A 19,389-nucleotide genomic window follows, 5' to 3' on the forward strand; every position below is an offset into this window, starting at 1 on the left:
ATGATAGGAATTTTTCCAGGGAATGTGTTTGTGAGTTTATGTCTCTCCTCTACTTTTACCTGGGCAACCTTCAAGTCCTATCTCTCCCACTGAGATGCAGGCAGTCCACCCTGGTCCAGGTACAATGGAGGGGCAGACAGCCGTGCTGCAGGCTTGTCCCAATGACCCACGGGGAGCAGTTATGAAAAGTCTTCCTGGGAGCACTCAGCAACAGCAGCTCCCAGTGCAGGGCTTTCTATGCACCAAACATGGTTTCAACTGTTTGACATTTAATTTACCCCACACCAGACTGAGGTTGAGATTTTCTGCCCTATCCTATACTTGGAAAAATGAGGCTCGGAGAGGTTAATCTGTAGGAGGAGCTACAGCCAGAAAGTGGTAACTCCAGGATCCTGACTCAAGGCAGCCTGGCTCCAAGCCTGTTTTCTTTTCTCTCTCTCTTTTTTTTTTTTTTTTTTTTTTTTTTTTGAGATGGAGTCTCGCTTTGTCAACTGGGCTGGAGTGCAGTGGTGCGATTTCGGCTTACTGCGACTTCCGCCTCCCGGATTCAAGCAATTCTCCGGCCTCAGCCTCCCGAGTAGCTGGGATTACAGGTGCCCATCTCCTTGCCCAGCTAATTTTTCTATTTTTAGTAGAGACGGGGTTTCGCCATGTTAGCCAGGCTGGTCTCGAACTCCTGACCTCAGGTGATCTGCCTGCCTTGGCCTCCCAAAGTGCTGGGATTACAGGCGTGAGCCACCGCGCCCGGCCACCAAACCTATTTTCTTAAATGCCACACTCCAGGCTGCTCATGGAGTCTTGCGAGTGAGATGAGGATATTCCAGATGTCCACAGTCTGCAGTCCACCTTTCCCATCATCTTGAGCTTCCCGTCTTCCCTCCTCTTTTGGCAATTAAGCCCAAATGCTAACACAAGTTAAGCAAGCCCATCATAGCCACAGTGCGGTATGTGCCCTGACCTTAATGCTGCCACTTCAGGCCTGATTGATTTTACTTAAATCTATAACTCCTTGGACTGAATAGCAAAGGAGCGAGGAAATGATCTGCTGAATAATTCTTAAAGAGAGAGTAAGGGAGGGGGAAAGAGAGGATGAATACCAACTTGCTCGTGAGCATTTAAATTGAGCAACTCGGTGTCCAATTCTCTTCTCAGTGAAGGTCACAGTATGTATTAGGATATTGATGAGGATAAATTATTCAGGCTGGCTAAGAAATATTTGTCTCCAAATGGGGATTAGGGCTAGTTCAATTAAAATTCCCACTTCTTAAGAGGTAAAGCCTTAATCAGAAAAATCGTATTTTTCATAGTCAAGATCCTATTTTTAAAAATCTGCTTCCAAAACTTAGTCCAGAGATGGCACTTCATTTTAGTCCCATCCCTATGACTTAGTGTGGTGACTTGCCTAGATCCCCACTGATTCTTGAAAGTATATGAGAGAAGTATACAGAAAAATGGGGACAGGGGGCCCCAAGAAAAGTATGTATGCTCCAAAGAGTGCCAACCGTTAAAGAGAAGCAGGTTCCAGACCCAGCCAGATGGCAATGACCTTTAACAAGGGGCCTTACTTGTCTGAGCTATCTCATCTGTGAAACAGAATAATCCCCTTCCCATTACCACCACACCAGGATCTGGAGGGAATAAATGATATTAAAAGCAAACAAACGTAAATGCTCTGAGTGTTTAACAGAGAGTGCTACAGAAATGTAAGATGCTGTGGACAGCATGAGACAGTGGAAGGAATCCAAGGCTGGAAGGCAGGTGCCCAGGGTTCCTAGTCCTGGCACTGCCACCAGCAGGGCCTTTTGTTGGTCCCAGCTTCCTTTCATTGGAAAAGGGGCATGGGATGACCTAAGATCCTATGATGATTTGGATTGCTGTTGTCTCTGCCTCTTATCTTTCACTCACCGCTACGCCGTCCAGTTATCCTTCTTCAGGCGAGGACTGTTCTCGCCCTAATTAGTGCTCAGGAGAGGAATCAGTGGTCTGGCCACTTCCCGAGGCCGGGACTCCTGTCAGCTGTGCACCACCCAGCAGCCTTCAGCCCCATGCAGGCTGCACCTTCACTAACTCTGCAGGTGAGAAGCCTTTGCCTGGGAAACATCACTGCTCCCAGGTCCTCAGAAGGCTGACTCAGCAACTTGGCAGGGTCTGAAGGGCTACAGGATAGGCAGAATGGAAAACAGTGGCCATCCGAGATACCCATATTCTGCCAGCTCAGGGACCCTGATTAAGACGACCGCTTGGCCCTAATTCTCAGCCAATAAAAAGTTGTTAAAATCCACTACCCACTCAAGGCCTCCAAAACAGGCAGACCATGTCCTTTGGATCTGGCTGTTCAACCCATACCAGGCAAGGTGACAGCACCTGTGCCTTTGTCCTTGCGGAGTCAGGAGGGCCAAGGAGTGGTGCTGAGCTCAGCACTAAACAGCAGACTGCCAGAAAGATCCTGTACTCCTTTTCTATGGGAGAGGCCAGTAGCAGAGGCCTCAGAACCCAAGCTCCCCCAGTCAGATTGGCTTAGACCTACCCCGAGCCCTCCGGGCCCCGTTGCGGAACCTCTGCAGGATCTGGTGCTTTTTGGAGACCGAGCGGCTCTTCGGGAGCCTGCAGAAGAGCCGCTGGAGCTGAGCAGTGACCGTCCCAAAGCAGGCAGCGGTTGCCTTCTCCTCCTGGCCCTCGGTCATCTCAGCGCCAGAGATCAATAGCTTTTCTCCAGGCTTGGCGTCAGGGGTGGAGTGCCGGGTGGGGGAGGGCTCCGGGGAGGGCCCTGGGCCTCGCATGACCCGGACAGTCACCTGGACCCTCAGGCTCTGGTACCCTCACCGACTGACGATGCCTTCTGTCTCCGCACTGAGGTCCTTTCCCCTCCACCTCCCCCAATGGAAAACTTTCTATTCCTGGGGCTTTTAGCTTGATAAGATAAAAATGCCCCCACCAAACAGGCTGCAGGGAAGAGCCTGCCCCGAGCCTCACTTCTCAGTCGCGCCTGTGAGTCTGAAAATCAATGTCTCCAAAGTTTCAGACGACAGAAGTGATCGGTTACCTCACACCACGTGCCCAGCCCAGGAGCTCGTTAATGGATTTCTTTGGGGATGGTGGATTACTAATGCTTCACCAGCTGTACAGGCTCCTAAGGGACAAACTGGGGCTAATTCACATCCTCCCATGCTAAGCCCAGGGTTGGGGAGGGGCCCATAAGGAGGTGGTGTTGCTTTAAGAGGGTCAGGCCATTCATTTATCTGAGACTAGATACCTGAGCAGAAGCGGATGCGACCCTATGGGTGTGGGGTGGTGAGAAAAGATCAGTCTGTCACTAAAGGGCAGAAATATTGTTCTCTTGCCCCAAAACAGTACTCACAGGTGTTCTCTCACTCTGACTCCCAGAAGCTGCCAAGCCCTAGTAGAAAAGTTCTGGGAGGCCCTGTTTCCCAGTCCAAGACAGAAGACTGGCACCAGACAGGCAGCAGAGCCTTCCAGAAAAGCCACTAGAGAGGGGTGCCCCTCCCAGGCTGCCCAGAGATGACAGGACTCACCTGCCAACCACTAGCGGGGACCAGTTTACCATGAAGGAGGGACACTTGTTCTTTTTTCTTTTTTTTTGAGACAGGATCTTGCTCTGTTGTCCAGGTTGGAGTGCAATGGTCCAATCATGGCTCACTGCAGCCTCGACCTCCTGGGCTCAAGTGATTCTCCCACCCCCCAGCATGTAGCTGGGACTACAGGTGGGCACCACCACACCCAGCTAATTTTTATATTTTTTGTAGAGGTGGGGGGGGGGTCTCACCATGTTCCCTAGGCTGGTCTCGAACTCCTGGACTCAAGAGATCATCCTGCCTCAGTCTCCCAAAGTGCTGGGATTACAGGGGTGAAGCCTCCATGCCCAGCAGGGACACCTATCCCTTAACCAGAGGAAATCCACCTCAGAGGACTCACACACTTTCAGAATCTCTGGTGGAAGATGCACTTATACGTCTGTGCTCAGATGCCACCCTTCCTCAGTTGCGGACTGATTCTTTCTCCCTAATGCTTCCTCAGGGAGAAGGGAGCTGCCCATGGCCTTTGTTGTGGCCCTCTCTAGTTTACCAAGCAACCTCTGTACCAGAAGAAGGGCATAAGCAAGTCCGGGTCCTGAAATGACACTTGGGACCATCAAACAAGGGGTGGGGGCCAAGTTCCTTGCCCCGCTGGTCCTTGCACCCAAGATCTCCAAGAGGGCCTAGGAAGTCCTGCCTGGCTGAGCACAGGCAAGGGCTCATTCCCATCCCCGCCCTCAAAGAAGAGAACACAGGGTTGCTGGGGGAACTTTAAAATATGAGTCACAGCCAGGCGTGGTGGCTGATGCCTATAATCCCAGCGCTTTGGGAGGCTGAGGCAGGCGGATCATGAGGTCAGGAGATTGAGACCATCCTGGCTAACATGGTAAATCCCCCATCTCTACTAAAAATACAAAAAAAAAATTAGCCGGGTGTGGTGGCATGCACCGGTAGTCCCAGCTACTCAAGAGGCTGAGGCAGGAGAATCACTTGAACCCAGGAGGCAGAGGTTGCGGTGAACCGAGACTGCACCACTGCACGCCAGTCTGGGCGACAGAATGAGACTCCATCTCAAAAAAAAAAAAAAAGTCACGTGTAATGCAGGGAAATCCCTTCCGAATGCCCCGTTTGGGCTGCAGAATATGCTGACCTCACTTCTCTTTTCTCCTCATCACTGAGCTGTTCTTTGACAGGTTAAGCCATTGGGAAAGACAACAGGAAAGAACTGGCAGAGTCTGGAGATGGGGCTTTCAGAAGCTCTAGGATCTTCATTCCTGACCTTTGGAAAACTAGATAGATTTTTCTACTGTAATGATGGTCTGGGAGGAGCACTACCTAGAGACAGGGAAATGCCTGCAATGACCTCTTGCTGTCTCTGACATCTAAGCAATGACTCAATGACCTCCATGCTGGAGGCAAGTTCAGCCATGGCCCAGCATAATTTGAAGCAACAACCTTCACCATCTTACTTGCTGGGGTACAATATATTATCACCCTATTTTATATAAAGTTACCTCCAGATGGCTTTTAAAAAACACTCATCACTAGGGTAGATATTCATGGACAATGTGCTCAATCCTTTCTCTCAAAACTCTCATGTTACAGCTGGAATCTGTTGTTCCAGTTGAATAATAAGGCATCTCTGAGGTTTTTTTTGAGATGGGGGAGGTTAATACTTTCTTCAGATGCAAAAAATAATCCACATAATTCTTTCAGCAGAAACCACCAAGTCTCCAACTTCCATTCAACTTGGATAGAAAAAACACCCTCCTGCAAATCAGCAAGAAAAGTAAGCAATGGTACCTGTTCCCAAATGAGAGACGGACCTGGAGAAATATATAGAGAGTCAGAGCTGGCTTGGGGGTGGGAGGTTTCCCCAGATGTATTTTTTCTCATGGGGCCACATCACTGCCTGAGATTAGAGCCAGAGGTCCATTAGGCAACTTCAGATTATTGTCCAGTCCCTATCCATCTCTTCCTCACCCTAGCTGTCCCCTCTAGGATCCAGTCTGTTAATTTCACTTTGGTTCCTGACTAGTCCTGTGTCATGAACTCTGAGAGCCAAGCCATGGCAAGAAGGAGGAGTGGAACAGAAAAAGATCCTCCACCTGCATTTCCAGGCCCACCCCCTACACACCCTGAACACCTACGGGGTGAGGTTGGAGCGGGGAGAGACACACTTATTTCTTTCATTTTAGGATTTGGAAAAACTTCACCCTTTGTCTAAAGATCTCATGATTTGCACATGGTGACGATCAATTTAGAAACTGATTGTTGAAAACTGGCTTAAGTGGAGCCAACTCTCAATTACCCGGCCCTGGCTGATTCTCTAGCTTGTATAGGGCTCACCTCCTTTTTTTTTCCTGTACCTCCTTTTTTGGACATTTCAGCATTCACCGGCAGAAGGGCAGCAGATGAATAAGTAAACTCAACTAACTTGCGTGATCAATGATATTAGCCTAAAGCAAAATGCCATGCTGGGTTCTGGTGCTGGCTTTGCTACTAATGATCTGGGTTATCTTAGTGAAGTCATTTGACTTCCCTGAATGCTGTGTTTCCTCATCTATGAGATGGCCCTGATTACATCAGCTCTACCGACGAAACAAGAGAATTGTAATCCTGACAGAGGCAGTGCACATCAAATGGCCTTAGTGACAGCCAAGTGCAACAAAAGTTATTTCTGCTCCCACAGTTTCTTTGCCATTCTCAACTCTTCCTATTGCATGTGAATATTCCCATCCTAGCAGGTTCGCAGAATGCCAGCTTGTATCTTCAGCAAACACAATGATAATTCTTTTCCAGCTCTAGCATCCAGTAGAAGCAAAACATAAAAGGATTAAAAAAAATAAGAACATCACTCTTCTTTTTGGCCTGACTTTCATGAACCTGGAGTCTGATCTCTTAAAGGTCTATGTAAGCCACGTTTTAATTTTCTAGCAGCCCCAGCCAATGGCCATTGCAGATGTCTAAATAAGATCCTGCCCCACCCTGGAAATATGTTTGTTTGAAAAACAGGAATGGGGAGCAGAAGGTGGCACATAGGCCCTCCACTGAAGAATAAACCTGTCACAGGTAAATGACATCCACTCAGCCATCCACTCACCTGCTCAGTGCCACACAAAAATGAACAGACTACTCTTTCCAACACCACCCCTCTTATAGACCCTCAGCACGCACATCTTGCATTCCCCCCGACCCCTCTGCCCCATGCCCTCAAATGGGGCCAGGGCAGTAGTTATAGGTAGGAAAATCCGAAAGAAAATCTAGAGCCTGCTACAATTCCCAGGGGTCACCAGACTCCTCAGCCAAAGTGGGGCATTCTCCTCTGGGAGGCTGGACACATGCTACAATGCCAGGAGGGACCCCACTGCTCTTCCTCCTTCCTCTCCAAAAAGGGTAAAAAAAGAGAATCAAACCTCAAAGATTTCCCAATGGGTACATCTCTCACAAACCTTTGTGTACTCTAGGAACCACAGGCATGCTAGAACAGGCCCGGCATGGCCTTGTGGGCCACTTCAGCCAAAGACCACACCATGGAGAGTTCTTGGGGTCTACCAGGCTCTGCCCGAGTCTCCTCAGCACAGTTATGAGTGCTTCAGAAAAAACTCAAAAGTCACTTCCCCAGGTGTGAGTCAAGATAGTCTTGACCTTGGGGTGGGGCAACCCATGACTGCTCCCAAGCCCCGACGTTATTCCACTTAAACCAGTGCCCCCAGGGAACCCAGCCTTCTGCCTGGTCTAACATCATCACCTCAGCCTCCTCGCTGTTTCCCCTAAGCCCCAAAACTGGCTCTGTTCCCCTTCCGACCCTGAGATCCAGCCCGGAACATGTGGAGAAAGGCTTGCCAAAACTCTTGGAAAAAAACTGAAAATGACTAAATGCAAAACCATCTCCCCAGTCAGGCCCGGCCTTCCCAGCTGCCGCCAGCCCTTCCCCACCCAGCCATGGAGAGTCAGAACAGAGCCCTGCGGGAGGGGCAGGTGCCCAGAGTCAGCAGAGACAGAGCGAGACCCTGCAGGGAGGCAGAAAACATCCTGCCACCAGCACAGACCCAGGTCTGCAAGCTTGTGAGAAGGAGATCGTACCAGCTGGTGCTGACTGAGCCCCAGGAACATGGTTCCCTCAGAAGGGCTGGGGGTGGGGAGCTTGCATGCTTTGCACACCCACAAATACTCACCCACCCAAGAATACTCACCTTGCCATCTGAGGAATGCGAACAGGAAGGGCCTCTGGTGAGGCCACAGATGTGTTTACAGGTTCCTCAGCAGCCTTCATAGTAAGCCTGGGCAGAGCAAGAATGCCAGCAGCTGCCCTCCATGGGGAAACTGAGGAATGAGGGGTGGGTGTGGGAGCCAGAGAGAGCCCTGTGGGAGAACACTGGGGTGCAGGAGCTGGGACCCACCCATGGCCATCCCATCTCAGGTAGCAGCCTCTCACACAGAGGTGCTGACTCTGAAGCCCAAAGCGGGGGAAATGGCTTGAGGGCCTGAGACAGCACCAAAGCCTTGAAGACCTGTCAGAATGAGGCCCGCCCGAGAGGTTCTAACTTTACCACTGTCCCTGGCAAAGCCAGCAGGTGACTCCTGGCCAGGTAATTCCCTTTCAGCTGAGCTAAGCATCCCTGTATCCCTGTATTCTGACCTCATGAAACTATTTTGAGCATGAATGTAGCAGCGGGCATGAAAACACTTTGGGCTCTTCAGAGAAAAGGCACTATTGACATGCAAAGAATTCTTCTTACACCCATTCTCAGACCTGGGTTCGGCCTTGCGGCAGCTTCCCCTAAGCCTCTGGCCCCTGACCTGCTCACACTTCACAGGAGGTGGCTCCCTGACAGGATAAATTCACTCTCCCACCGAGGCAGGGCCCTTGGGACTGGGCTGGGGGCTGTCTTTTCTTTGTCACTCAGGGACTACCTGCCAGGCTTGGCACAGGCTGGCTCGCTGGTAGAATTGGGGAGAAGAGAGAGGATATCAGACCAAACCCTCAATGCTGCGGGGAGATGTCAATTCACTTCCACCTAATAACTCCGCAGGATCAGCAGGCAAACACACACGTTCATTACCAAGTCTAATTAGGCTGGCAGACAAGTGGCATTAATCATTTTTGACTGTACCTGGGATTCAAGCCCCCCACATTCCATAATCAGAAAATTTCATGCTCTGATGAATAGTGGGGAAAATTAAGCGCACATTTAATCCTTTCACTTTCATCTTTTGATAAGACAGGAAGCAGGGAGGAGAGGAAAAACGGGCTGCAGCGTGGGGAGCTCAGAAGGCCTCTTTGAAAGCATTCCAGGTCCTTTCCCTGGCCCCTAACACACACGTTCTCCAACAGGACCTTGCCCAAGAAGAAGATCCCAGTTAGAGCCAGGGGTAGGAGAGGGCTTGGGAGTGGAGGATTCTCACAATCTTTAACAACAAAATTTCCATTTCTGTGCTTCATTTTCTTAAACTCTAAAGCCAAACACGGGGCTAAATCAAGGAAAACACACGCTACACACTCAGTGCTGCTGGGTGCGCAAATACCTTCCAAGTGCCCAAGGTAAATAAATACAGAAGCCACCAGAACAACACAGGATGATTTCTGAGAGGCCTGAAATGAAGACCTTTCTCTGCTACAGGAAGAATCAATGCCAATGTCCCAGGAGCCTTTTTCACAAAGAACCCACAAGCGGGGGATGGGTCTGCAGGATCGGGGGCTGTCACGCAGGCGGTTCCAGCTGTGCAGAAAGTGCAGAAAGTGGAGTTGAACCCAGCCAATAGCGTAGCAACAAGACTAGAGAGACCAGACTAGAGGCCCAGGGAGATATCAGCCATTCTTAATAAGAATAGTCCCGGTGCCCTTCCCCGAGGGCTGCATGGCAGGGCCTTGTATTCACAACATCATTAAAATCTATCACAGAGTGGGGAGGTTAGAGGGCCTCCCTTTCAACCATGTAATTCCAATCACTTAACACTTCACAGCTCTGAATAACGCCCCCTCTGGAGAGAGACTCCGACTCCAGGAGCAGACAGGTGGCATTCACTGACAATGGCCAAGGTGTGTCTAAGCATCTCCAGGAGGGTTTGAGTCAGGCTTAGGTTTCTCCAAGTGCCAGACCATCCCCTGGTCCAGGATGGCTTACGCAGCCACCAAAATGAGATGAAAGGTAAAAGGCCACCTCCATGCGCCTTCTACAGAAGGAAAACTAAGGGACGTCATCTGTAAGGGGAAGTCCCTGAGAATAAAGCCAAAGGGCAGCCAGTGAGTTTCTCTGGTTATTTGCTGTTGACCATTCCCTCCTAGAATGCTAGAAATGCATTCTCGCCATCACCATCACCCCTACCCCAAAACACACACATGGGCTCACAGGACCTTTTGTTCTCTCTCTGCCTTTCCACAGATCCCCACTGGATTTCCTTCTCTATCTCACAACTAGGAGTTCTTTAATCCTAGAAATTAATATTAACTCTGAACTTCCCTGTTCACAAATCCAGCATTAACCAGAGGTTGGTTACAGACCTTGAAGTGGGGTAAGCTTAGGTTAGATGAACTTTTGCTAAAAAGGCAGACAGTGGGAAGAGTGTTTTCCAAAATGCTTTCCTTACTAAAATGCCCGTCTGCCAACATGGTTCCCACCCAGTGTCAGTCTCCTGGGCAGACAGATGTCACTCACATACCCACTGCCCTCCTGCTTGTTTCCAAGGGCTGGGATATTTAATAGCACAAACAAGCCATCACTTTCATCACTCACCACGTAGTGAGACCCTGCTCTGGGCCTGGCACTCTGCTGGGTGCAAGAAACACAAAGACAAGGAGCCAATGGCTTCGTGGCCCCTATGCCAGGCAAAGAAGGGTCTCCTCAGCCACAGCAGGACATCAGGTAGGAGTGGCATTTCTAGAGGACACCTAATACCCAAATTTTCTGGGATGTCTATGGCAGTCACTTCCCCACTTAGCTCAGCAACCAGGCAGAGTTCGCAAATTGTACTCACTGCTTCGAAAGGTAATCCTAGGAGGTGTCACAAGCCCAGACTAGTTGTTACAGCTGTTAGATGGGAGGGGACAATAACAATCATATCGAATTCAACATTCGTATTGCATTTTGCTAGGCCCTGTTCTGAGTGCCTTATGTATATTAATCCATTTAATTCTCAGATTAACATGATGAAGTAGGTAATATCATTATCCCATTTTTTTAAAACAAGGAAGCAGAACACAGAGATGTCCAGGACTCACGTGGGGACTAAGTGGTAGTCAGGATTCAAACCCAGGGCTCTGGTTCCAGTCTGTACTCTTAACTACTGCATAGTATGATTTTTTTTTAAAGTCCTATTTCTGACACTTGCTTTTCAAAATGAAGATAAAACAAAGCAACCCCACCATGGAATCAGATCTTCAACTTAAAGAAAGATGCTCAGCGAGTTTGGCCTGCTGTGTCTCCACCTGCCAGCCCTCATCTGCACATCAGAACATTTCTCAACTTTTGCCATCCAGCCATAGGTTCACAATTAGTTAAATATTAATCATGACAAACAGAGACTCCTTTCTGTAGCCCCTCGATTCCAGTTTTGCTTTCCCTCCGGTGTTCAGACATCGTTAGCATTAAACCAAGTCTGTGGGGGGCCATGAGCGCCCAGGAAAGTAAAAAGACCTCACCAAGTCACACACAAAGTCAGAGGTACTGCCCGGGGGCCTAGATCTTCCTGCCACTAGAAACGATGTATGACTTAATCAAAGGAGATCGACAATTCTGATGTGACGTAAGGATCAATTCATTTAGTCATGGAGTTTCACACACAGGCACACGCAAATACACACAAACGCACCATTATCACCAAACCAAAAAAAAAAAAAAAGAAAATCACAAAACTATGTGCAAAATCTTCAACAAGTGATACAGTCCCCCAAAGTCTAACTACAAACTAGAATGCCAACGAAGCAGATTTCCTGGGATTCCAGCTATGATAAAACCCATTTCAGTGAGGCCCCTGCCTCTCTCCCTGTGTGTAGGGTTGTTGGATGCAGTAAGGGAATCTTGAAAGTGCAAAAGCTGCCAACACATCCAAGGATAAGTTGCATTCGATTCTACTGTAGTCAAAGGCATTTACCAAGGGACAGCAGCCCCTCTACCCACAACATGTACCTCTACAAACCTTTACTCCTTCCTTCTTAATTAGCACCTGAACTGGGGGTTCTGGTGGAGGAAAGAGCAGCACCCACTTGCCCTTCCAATCTTTCCCTTCCACTTGACCCAGGCTTAGCGTCTGAGCTCTATTTCCCTGCAGCCAGCTGCAGCGGGCAGCACATTGAACAGCCTCCGCTGCAGACTGCAGGCAGAAAAAAGGTAGGGTTTTCCTGATGTGGAAATCGCTGCTGCTGTCCAGCGCTGCAGTTGGATGGGAGACGTGAGGCTGCTGCCATGGGGGAAGGGCCTTTGCTGAAAGATGCAAACCACAATCCATTTCCAGAGATGCTTGTTAGAGGCTGTGCCATTGTCTGTGCTTTGGGCTTCAGATATTTGAAATATCCATGTAAACACATGAACACATGGCTGTGGATAGCCTCTGCTAAACACGCAAGAGCAAATGCCGGGGTGGGGGTGGAGGGTGGACACCTATTAAAGGCATACACACCCCTAACTGTAGGAGGAGAAAAATAATAAACCCCCAAGGAGACTGAAGATTGGCTCAGAAAATCTATACACTGGGGGCCCAGTGTTTTCTGGCTTTGAGAAGCGCCTGGCTCAGGAGGTGACTGGAGGGGCCTGAGGGCTGTGGAGAGGAAGGGACCCTGTCAGGAGCTGAGTAATGTTAGAGCATGACGACTAGGGCAGGAACCCAGGAGGAGGAAGGGGAGGAGGCAGGGCACAGCCAAACATTGGAGCAGAGTCCAAAGGTTTGAGGGGCCAGAGGTGAAAGGCAGGAGGGGGCACGGGTTCAGGGTGACTTCAGGCTCTCTGCAGCCTCACAGCCTGCCTTTATCCAAAGTCTAACAAGGTCTCCTCCCTGTCCCAATACGTCCCCCTGGAGGAGAGGTCTGAGCCTGTACCATGGACGGACAAACAAGCGTTTTGTCAGTAACCCTAATAAGCAAGGGTCAAACGGTCATCTCAACAGCAGTCTCACAACCCACTCCCAAGAACTCACAACAAAAGCATGAGGGTGCACAGGGAGATGACAGAATGACCTTGCCGCCGAGGCCATCACCCACCCACCCCCCACAACCTGTGTGTGAGTGTGTGTGTGTGTGTGTGTGTGTGTGTGTGTGTGTGTGGAGGGCCAAGGCACGCACCTGTCAGGAGACAGGTATCTGTTAACTACCGCATAACCATACCTAGGTAGTGGGCAGGCACTAAAGGATACCGGGCAGGGAACTAAGGAGCGGACTGTCCCCAGGGGTTGTTATCTCCTTATGTTAGGGGCTCCCCTGGAGCCAAAGAGTGTAATGGCCCCTCTCTCCCTGCCCCAGGGCCCTCCCAGTCCTTCGCCCCCAGACTGCGGTCTCCCCGCACGCCCCTCCCCTGCCTTCACACTTACTAGTGCAGCGCAGCGCCTGCCGCAGCACCTCTCGTCCGCACAGGTCACACCAGCCGGGGCCGCCCGGCAGCACCAACTCGGCGAAGCAGTGCCCCTCGCCTCGCTCCGCCGGGACTCTGGGATCCTGCGGCTGCTCGAAGATGCTCCGCACGTCGCGGGGTCGGGGCGCTCCAGGCCGCCGCCGCAGTCTCTGCTGCAGACCAGGCCGGAGCGGGCGAGCGGGTCGGGAGGCCCGGGGCGGGGGCTCCAGGTTCCCCCGGGCAGCCCTCCGGGCGCTGCGCCCCTCGCGCGCCCCGGGCGCAGTGGAGAGGGGCGCCGGGACACAGAGGCGCGAGGACCGGTCGGGGGGTGGCGGCGGTGGCTCGGGGCCGCTCAGGCTCTGTAGATAGCGCGGCGGCTCGGGGTCCAAGAGTAGCGGGTACGGGCGCTGCCCGATGGCCGGGGACGCCATGGCCATGCCCGGCTAGTGGCGGCAGCTTTGGCAGCTGCGGCTTTGGCGACTGCGCTACTCCCGAGCCAGCCCCGAGAGAAGGGGCCGCCCCACACCAGCGCGCCTTTAAAGGAACCGCAGCCTGCTGGGCGGGGCGGGGGCGGGGAGAGTCGGAGTGGCAGGAAGGACGACCCAAGAGAACCGCCGACGGACCGAAGGGGGTAGGGTCCGTGCCAGGCGACGTCTGCGCGAGTGTGGATTTGGGGGCGTCTTCACCTGGAGCAGCTGCAGGATTCCGCAGAGGAGCGCCTCTGTACAGTACAGCTCAGAGGGCGCATTTCTGCGGGGGACCCTAGGCCTTCAGCCCTGCCTCTTTCCCTTGCCAATCACTTTCCCCAACACCAGGTTCACCCCCGACCCGCACCCTCACGCGCCCCGGGAGGGAGCAGGTCGGAGGGAAAAGCTTGGGAACTGGCTCGATGGGGTCTGAGTAGGGCCCCTCCGTCTAGGCGTCCGCTCGCCACTCTCCCGCTGATGGTGCCGACAGGAGGGCCGTGCTCCTTGGCCCTTCCTCTCTCCGGCTTGTCGCCGCCCGCCGCCCCCTCTAGAGCGGAGCTCGACGCGGGTTGGGAATGCCCCGCGCGCGCTCCCGCAGCCGCGCCTTGTCCCGTGGGTGACCGCCGGATGCCTCCAAGGGCTGGCAGAGCTGTCCGCGTGCGACTTTCGCTCTGGTTGGATTTCCCCTTCCTTCGCAGCCCTGCCGGGTAGGGTATTCCTCTTTCCTGGAAGACTGGTGGGGGGTGGTGGGGAGTTGGGGGGGCTCCACTGAGAGAACGCTCCCTCGCCCCAAGGGTTGGGGGAGCTTTTCTTCCTTAGCCAACCCTCCGTTCCCCAGAGCTGCTCTAGTAATTACTGTGGAGATACCAGTTCCCCTAAATGTCCTAAGTGGAACCTGGTATGGATGGTTCACTCATGGGACCCAAAGAGAGATCTCCTTTCTCCCGGCACTTTCCCCCGTGAAGGCTTGCTTCAAGCCTTCATGGACCCTTGTCTGGTTTAACGCTCTGCGGTCACCATCTTGAAAGTCTTACTTTTTGAACAAAGGGCCAGGCGTTTTCTTTTTGCCCTGGTTCCCACAAATTATGTAGTTGTTCCTGACAGGCACCTTTGCCCATGGAAACAGGCCCATCTCATGGATAAGGAGGACTCCTGGATCTCTGAACCTGGGCCTGGGCCCGGGCCCTCTCTAGCCCCAGTATTGTTAACTCTACATTGGGCTGGAGGTGGGGAGACAGGTGGTTGTTAACGTGGCACTCTCCAGCTCCGTCATTATGACTCAGTGATCACAGCTTTCCTCTTAAAACACAGGTTCGGTTTCGTCCGTCTAGCGGTGGTCATTTTTTAGAAGAATAGTCTAAATTCTTCTGGACCTGGTCTCTCCTTTCTCTTCCCAGGCCAGAGATGGGTCTCCCCCTAGTGCTTCGTAGGGGAATCTTCACTTTTGCTTTTTGTTTTTCCCTTGGAGGTAATTTTTAGGTAATTCCTAAGATTTCCAGAGTCCAGTGGCCAGGGAATTCCCAGCTAGCTTTGCTCCATGGCTTCTCCCTCACGGTAATCATAGTCCTCTGCCTCCCAAATCTGTAGCAGAGGAGAGGTTCCTGGGGCTCTGGGGGCTCACCAGAGGCGGGAGCTCACCCTATGAGGTGGTTTCTGAGGAATGACCCATAGGACAGTCAACCCCACAGTGCTACCAAACAGAGGAGCTCCGATGAGGGGTGTAAGCCACAGGCCACCGCCTCTGCCCCACCCCTCCTCTACCTTTCCTCTTCCCTCTCCTAACCTTGCTTTTGCTACATCAGTGGTTTTCAAGCCTTGGTATGCATCACAGTCATCTGGAGGGCTTGTTAAGATTATTGGGCTTCATCCCCAAAGTTTCAGAATCTATAGGTCTGGGGCTGGGGTTTGAGATGGCTCATTTTTAGCAAGTTCCCAGGTGTTGATGCTATTGATCCAGGGACCCAACTTGGAAAACCATTGCTCTAGGTCTGAGGTGGTGATTCTGAGAATGGGCTTCTCTGTTCCTTCTCCCCAGGACAAGTGTACTTCAGTGGACCTGACAGATAAAAGCCCAGTGAGGGCTATTCCTGAATACTTTCTGCTGAAGGTGTAAAAGGGAAAATACAATTTGCCCTTGTGGTCTCTTATTTTAATCTCCCACTTTTTCTGCAAGCAGTTCTCTTGGGGTTGTTGCAGAAATCTGTATTCCATATAAATTTGCTGTGTCCACACTCTGTTACCCATCTCCACACACTTGAGACTCATCCCCTTCCTGGAGTGCAGTGGGTGGGTGAGGTCCTGGGCATGGAAACAGCTTGAGCTCTGAGTGACAGCCTGGTGGGGCAAGAAGCAGCAGGGATCTGACAACAAGTGCATCCCTGGAAGATCGGCTTTGAAAAGCCGTTTGTGAAATAATTGCTAACAGTCTCCATCTCTGTCCTTCCCTGCAGCCTCAAAGCATGGTTTGGGCAGCCCAGCCTAGATTTCCTGGATAGAGAGACTCATGAGGAGGAGCGTCATCTCTGGCCACGGGAAACTGAGGGCTATCTGAAACCATCAGGCATAAAACTCTTCCCCAGTTGTCTGGGCTGTACAGAAAAATGCTCTAGTTTTTGTTTTCCTCCTGCAGCTCTGATTTGGTGGAGTGGCAGTGGCTGCTCTTAGCATGAATGTGGGAGGAGATTGTGCAGGGCCAGAGCCCTACATTTGGCTTCTGGGGTGGGAACAGAGATGAAAATGGAGATATTAATCATATAACTCCATGTAACCAATCAAAAAATTTATCATAAAGTTTATCTTAAAGTTCATCTCCTTGAGCCAAGAAATTAGAGTTGGGGCGGGCAGTTGCCCTCCTTAACCTCAACGTGAGGTTCCCTGGCTGGGGCATGTCTCCTCTGATGCCAGTTTTCCCAGCCCAGTCCCCTTCTTCCTTGAAATAGCATTTCCCCACCAACCCACGACACACACATAGACTTCTTTCTTGCTCCCATGCGCACACACACACACACACACACACACACACCCCACATGAACAGCAGAGTATTCCTTCTTCCCCAGGGAAGAAGTGCTAAAGAAACTCTAGTCTCATTATAAGCTCGGGACATTGCTGGGGTAGTGTCAGATGCCTGGACTTTAACATTTTTTTGGATCTGTCTGGTCATCCAGGCTACAAGGGTAAGACCGCAGCATCTGCTGAAACACCTCCACTGGGAGATCTTTCCCCTTGTTAGTAGATCCTCTTGGCTCAGACCCATCGACTTTTTTCTGTTTGTGACTCACTCCCAACAGAGTGGGTGTGCTGCTTTTATTTTTGACCAAGGAGAAGGATTATGACAGTGAGTTTAGAGTGTGTGGTCAGGGTGTGAGATCACTTCAGAGGTGGTCCCAGAGCGTGCTGGTTTTCCTATTGGGTGAGTTGTTTAACTGCTGCCGCCCACCCTCCCTCCCCAAGTTCCCTAGTAAGAAGGAAAACGGAAGGACAGAACATGGCCTGACTTCCTGAAGGGGACATTTTTGGTTTTGTTTGACTTTGAGGCGTCTGAAGTTGCCTGAAATCCCCGAAGCTTTCAGGGAACTCCCAGGGATTCTGACAGTTGCACAACTGTCTACATGGAATCACTGTAAGAGTCAGGACAAGTTAGGTTATGCTGTAGTAATAAGCTCCACAGCTGAGTGCCCTGAAATAACAGACTCCTTTCTCGCTCACATTACATGCCTTTTGCAGGTTGGCAGGGGCTCTCTTCTCATCAGACTCACCATGTCTAATATTGCCAGTCACTGTGCCAAAGGGAAATTGAGAGAGCCTGGAGGATCCCACATCAGCATTTAAAAGCTCCAGTCACTTTTGCTCACAGCTTATTGGCCAGAACTAGTCATATGACCCCACTCTACAAACAGGAGCAGATGTACAATTCTACCTTGTGCTCAGAAGGGGAAAGAGCTGGAAATATTTGGCAATCAGCACTAATGGCCAGTGCAATCTTCAAGGGCATAGAGCAGTTATTCATGCATTTAATGAGTAATTCTCTGATATCCACTATGTATCAAGCACTGTTCTAGGCACTAAAGGTACAACAGTGAAATGGATATGTTCATGAAGCTTGCATTTAGTGAAAGAGCCAGACAATAAACAGACACAAGAGTAATATGATGTCAGGTTGTAAGCACTTTGATGAAAAATCAAGCACATTAAGGGGATGAAGGTGATAGAGGCTACTCTATTAGATTGAGTAGTCAGGAAAGACCTTTCTGAGGAGCAGACATTTAAGCAGATCTGAATGAAGCAAGCCCTTTGTCAATCTGGACAAGAGTGTCCCAGACTAAGAGAACAACAGGCACAACAGCCCCAAAAACTTTTCAAGCTTTATGAACCTGAGTTTGTTCAAAATGCCTATTCTGGGACCTGACCCTCTGATTCAGTATGTCTGGATTTTGGCCTGGATTTTGCAAGAGACTTTGATTCAGATGGCTCACAGACTACACTTTAAAAATGGGGTTACAGCAGTAAATAGTTAAAATGGTGTGACCCCCTCCACAGACATTTGGAAAAAAATGCCCTTATCTTGGTTAGCTACGAAACACAGGTCTCCAGTGCTGCTTCCTTTCCTTCTTGGGCAGCATGTTGCATACAGAGCTCAGCTTTCCAAAGAAGTGAGTGCTGCTTGCAATGTGTGATGGGGGTCAGTAATATTTTACATTACTAGACTGAGAGCAGGGACCATGACAAAATGTTGTTGGAGGATCAAAATGTGTTTGTGAAAGAAATCCCTTGTAAAGTGCCATATGTTACATGTATCTGCTCAAGAAACATACATTGAGCATCTATTATGCGGCAGGCACTTTTGGCTTGAATGATTTCATCTTCATGGCAACTCTGTGAAATGGCTGGCATTCCTGTTTTACAGGTGAGAAAATCAAGGCTCAGAGAAGTCATGTGACTGGCCCAAACAGGTATCACAGTCTGGACTCATATCCACTCAGATCCATGAATTTGCCTTTGTCCTGCCCAGCTGGTGTGGTAGAAAGGGCAGGGCTCAGAATCTCTGATCTCACTTTGTAGGTGCAGCTTGAAGGATCAGCAAAATCTTTCCCCAGTTTCCTCGCCCTATGGAAACCCTGCTCCACTCCCAAGGTCTAGTCCAAACGCCAGGTCCTCCAGAGCCTTCACAGTCACCCAGACCTCACTCATGGCTCCTTCCCTGGGATCTCACAAGAAGCCCATTGTGCCTTTGAAGTTCAGATTATCCTAACATGAGTTGCAGCTCAGTTTGTACATGTTTGCCTCCCTTGCTTGGGTCTTAGTGGTCTTTCTGATCTCACTGTGCAGGGCTAACTGGAGATGCCCATTAACCTGTACCTATTCCAGGATTTTTTTTCTTAACGTCTCTTCAAGCCACGCCTCCTGCACCCAGAGATGGAGAGATGGAGGAATCGTTTGGTTTGGGGAGGATGGAGGGTCCCCGAGGACCTGCTGGGGCTGGGTAGAAGTTGGAGTAGTATTGGGAGCTCCATTTAAGACTCATGTACCTCCTCCAAGATTCTGGTCACTGGGTGAATTTTCTGCCTCCAGATGTTTGTAGCTGGCCAGGGTTGAGGGCTGGTGGGGCACCATCTCAACTCTTGGTGGAATGGGCTTTCTGTATGTCACCAAACTCCAGTGCTCCCAAGGGGATCTCCTAGGTCCTTGACAGTACTTGGGGACAAGAAGGGCAGATCAAGGGGGGACAAAAGCAGGGAGGGATCTGAGGGCTCTTGGAAAGGTGTCATCACGTAGAGTGGGGGCAGGTGGGGCTTGTTTTCCACCAGTTTTAGTGGCACCTCCTCCATCCATCTCAATTATGAAATTTT

At 50.7% G+C, this 19,389-nt stretch overlaps 1 protein-coding gene across 1 annotated transcript in view; it reads right to left on the reverse strand.

Moving 5' to 3' along the window:
• The window catches only part of RASSF5 (Ras association domain family member 5), an 83,974-nt gene extending 70,372 nt beyond the window's left edge, over positions 1-13,602 (reverse strand). Inside the window, exon 1 of the mRNA XM_003822922.5 lies at positions 13,056-13,602. Within this exon, the coding sequence (XP_003822970.1) occupies positions 13,056-13,512 (457 nt within the window). The 5' untranslated portion in view covers positions 13,513-13,602. The remainder of the gene's footprint in view (positions 1-13,055) is intronic.
• Positions 13,603-19,389: the final 5,787 nt, after the last annotated feature.

The sequence above is a fragment of the Pan paniscus genome, chromosome 1 (assembly GCF_029289425.2).
Source record: "Pan paniscus chromosome 1, NHGRI_mPanPan1-v2.0_pri, whole genome shotgun sequence".
NCBI classification, from domain to species: Eukaryota; Metazoa; Chordata; class Mammalia; order Primates; family Hominidae; genus Pan; species Pan paniscus.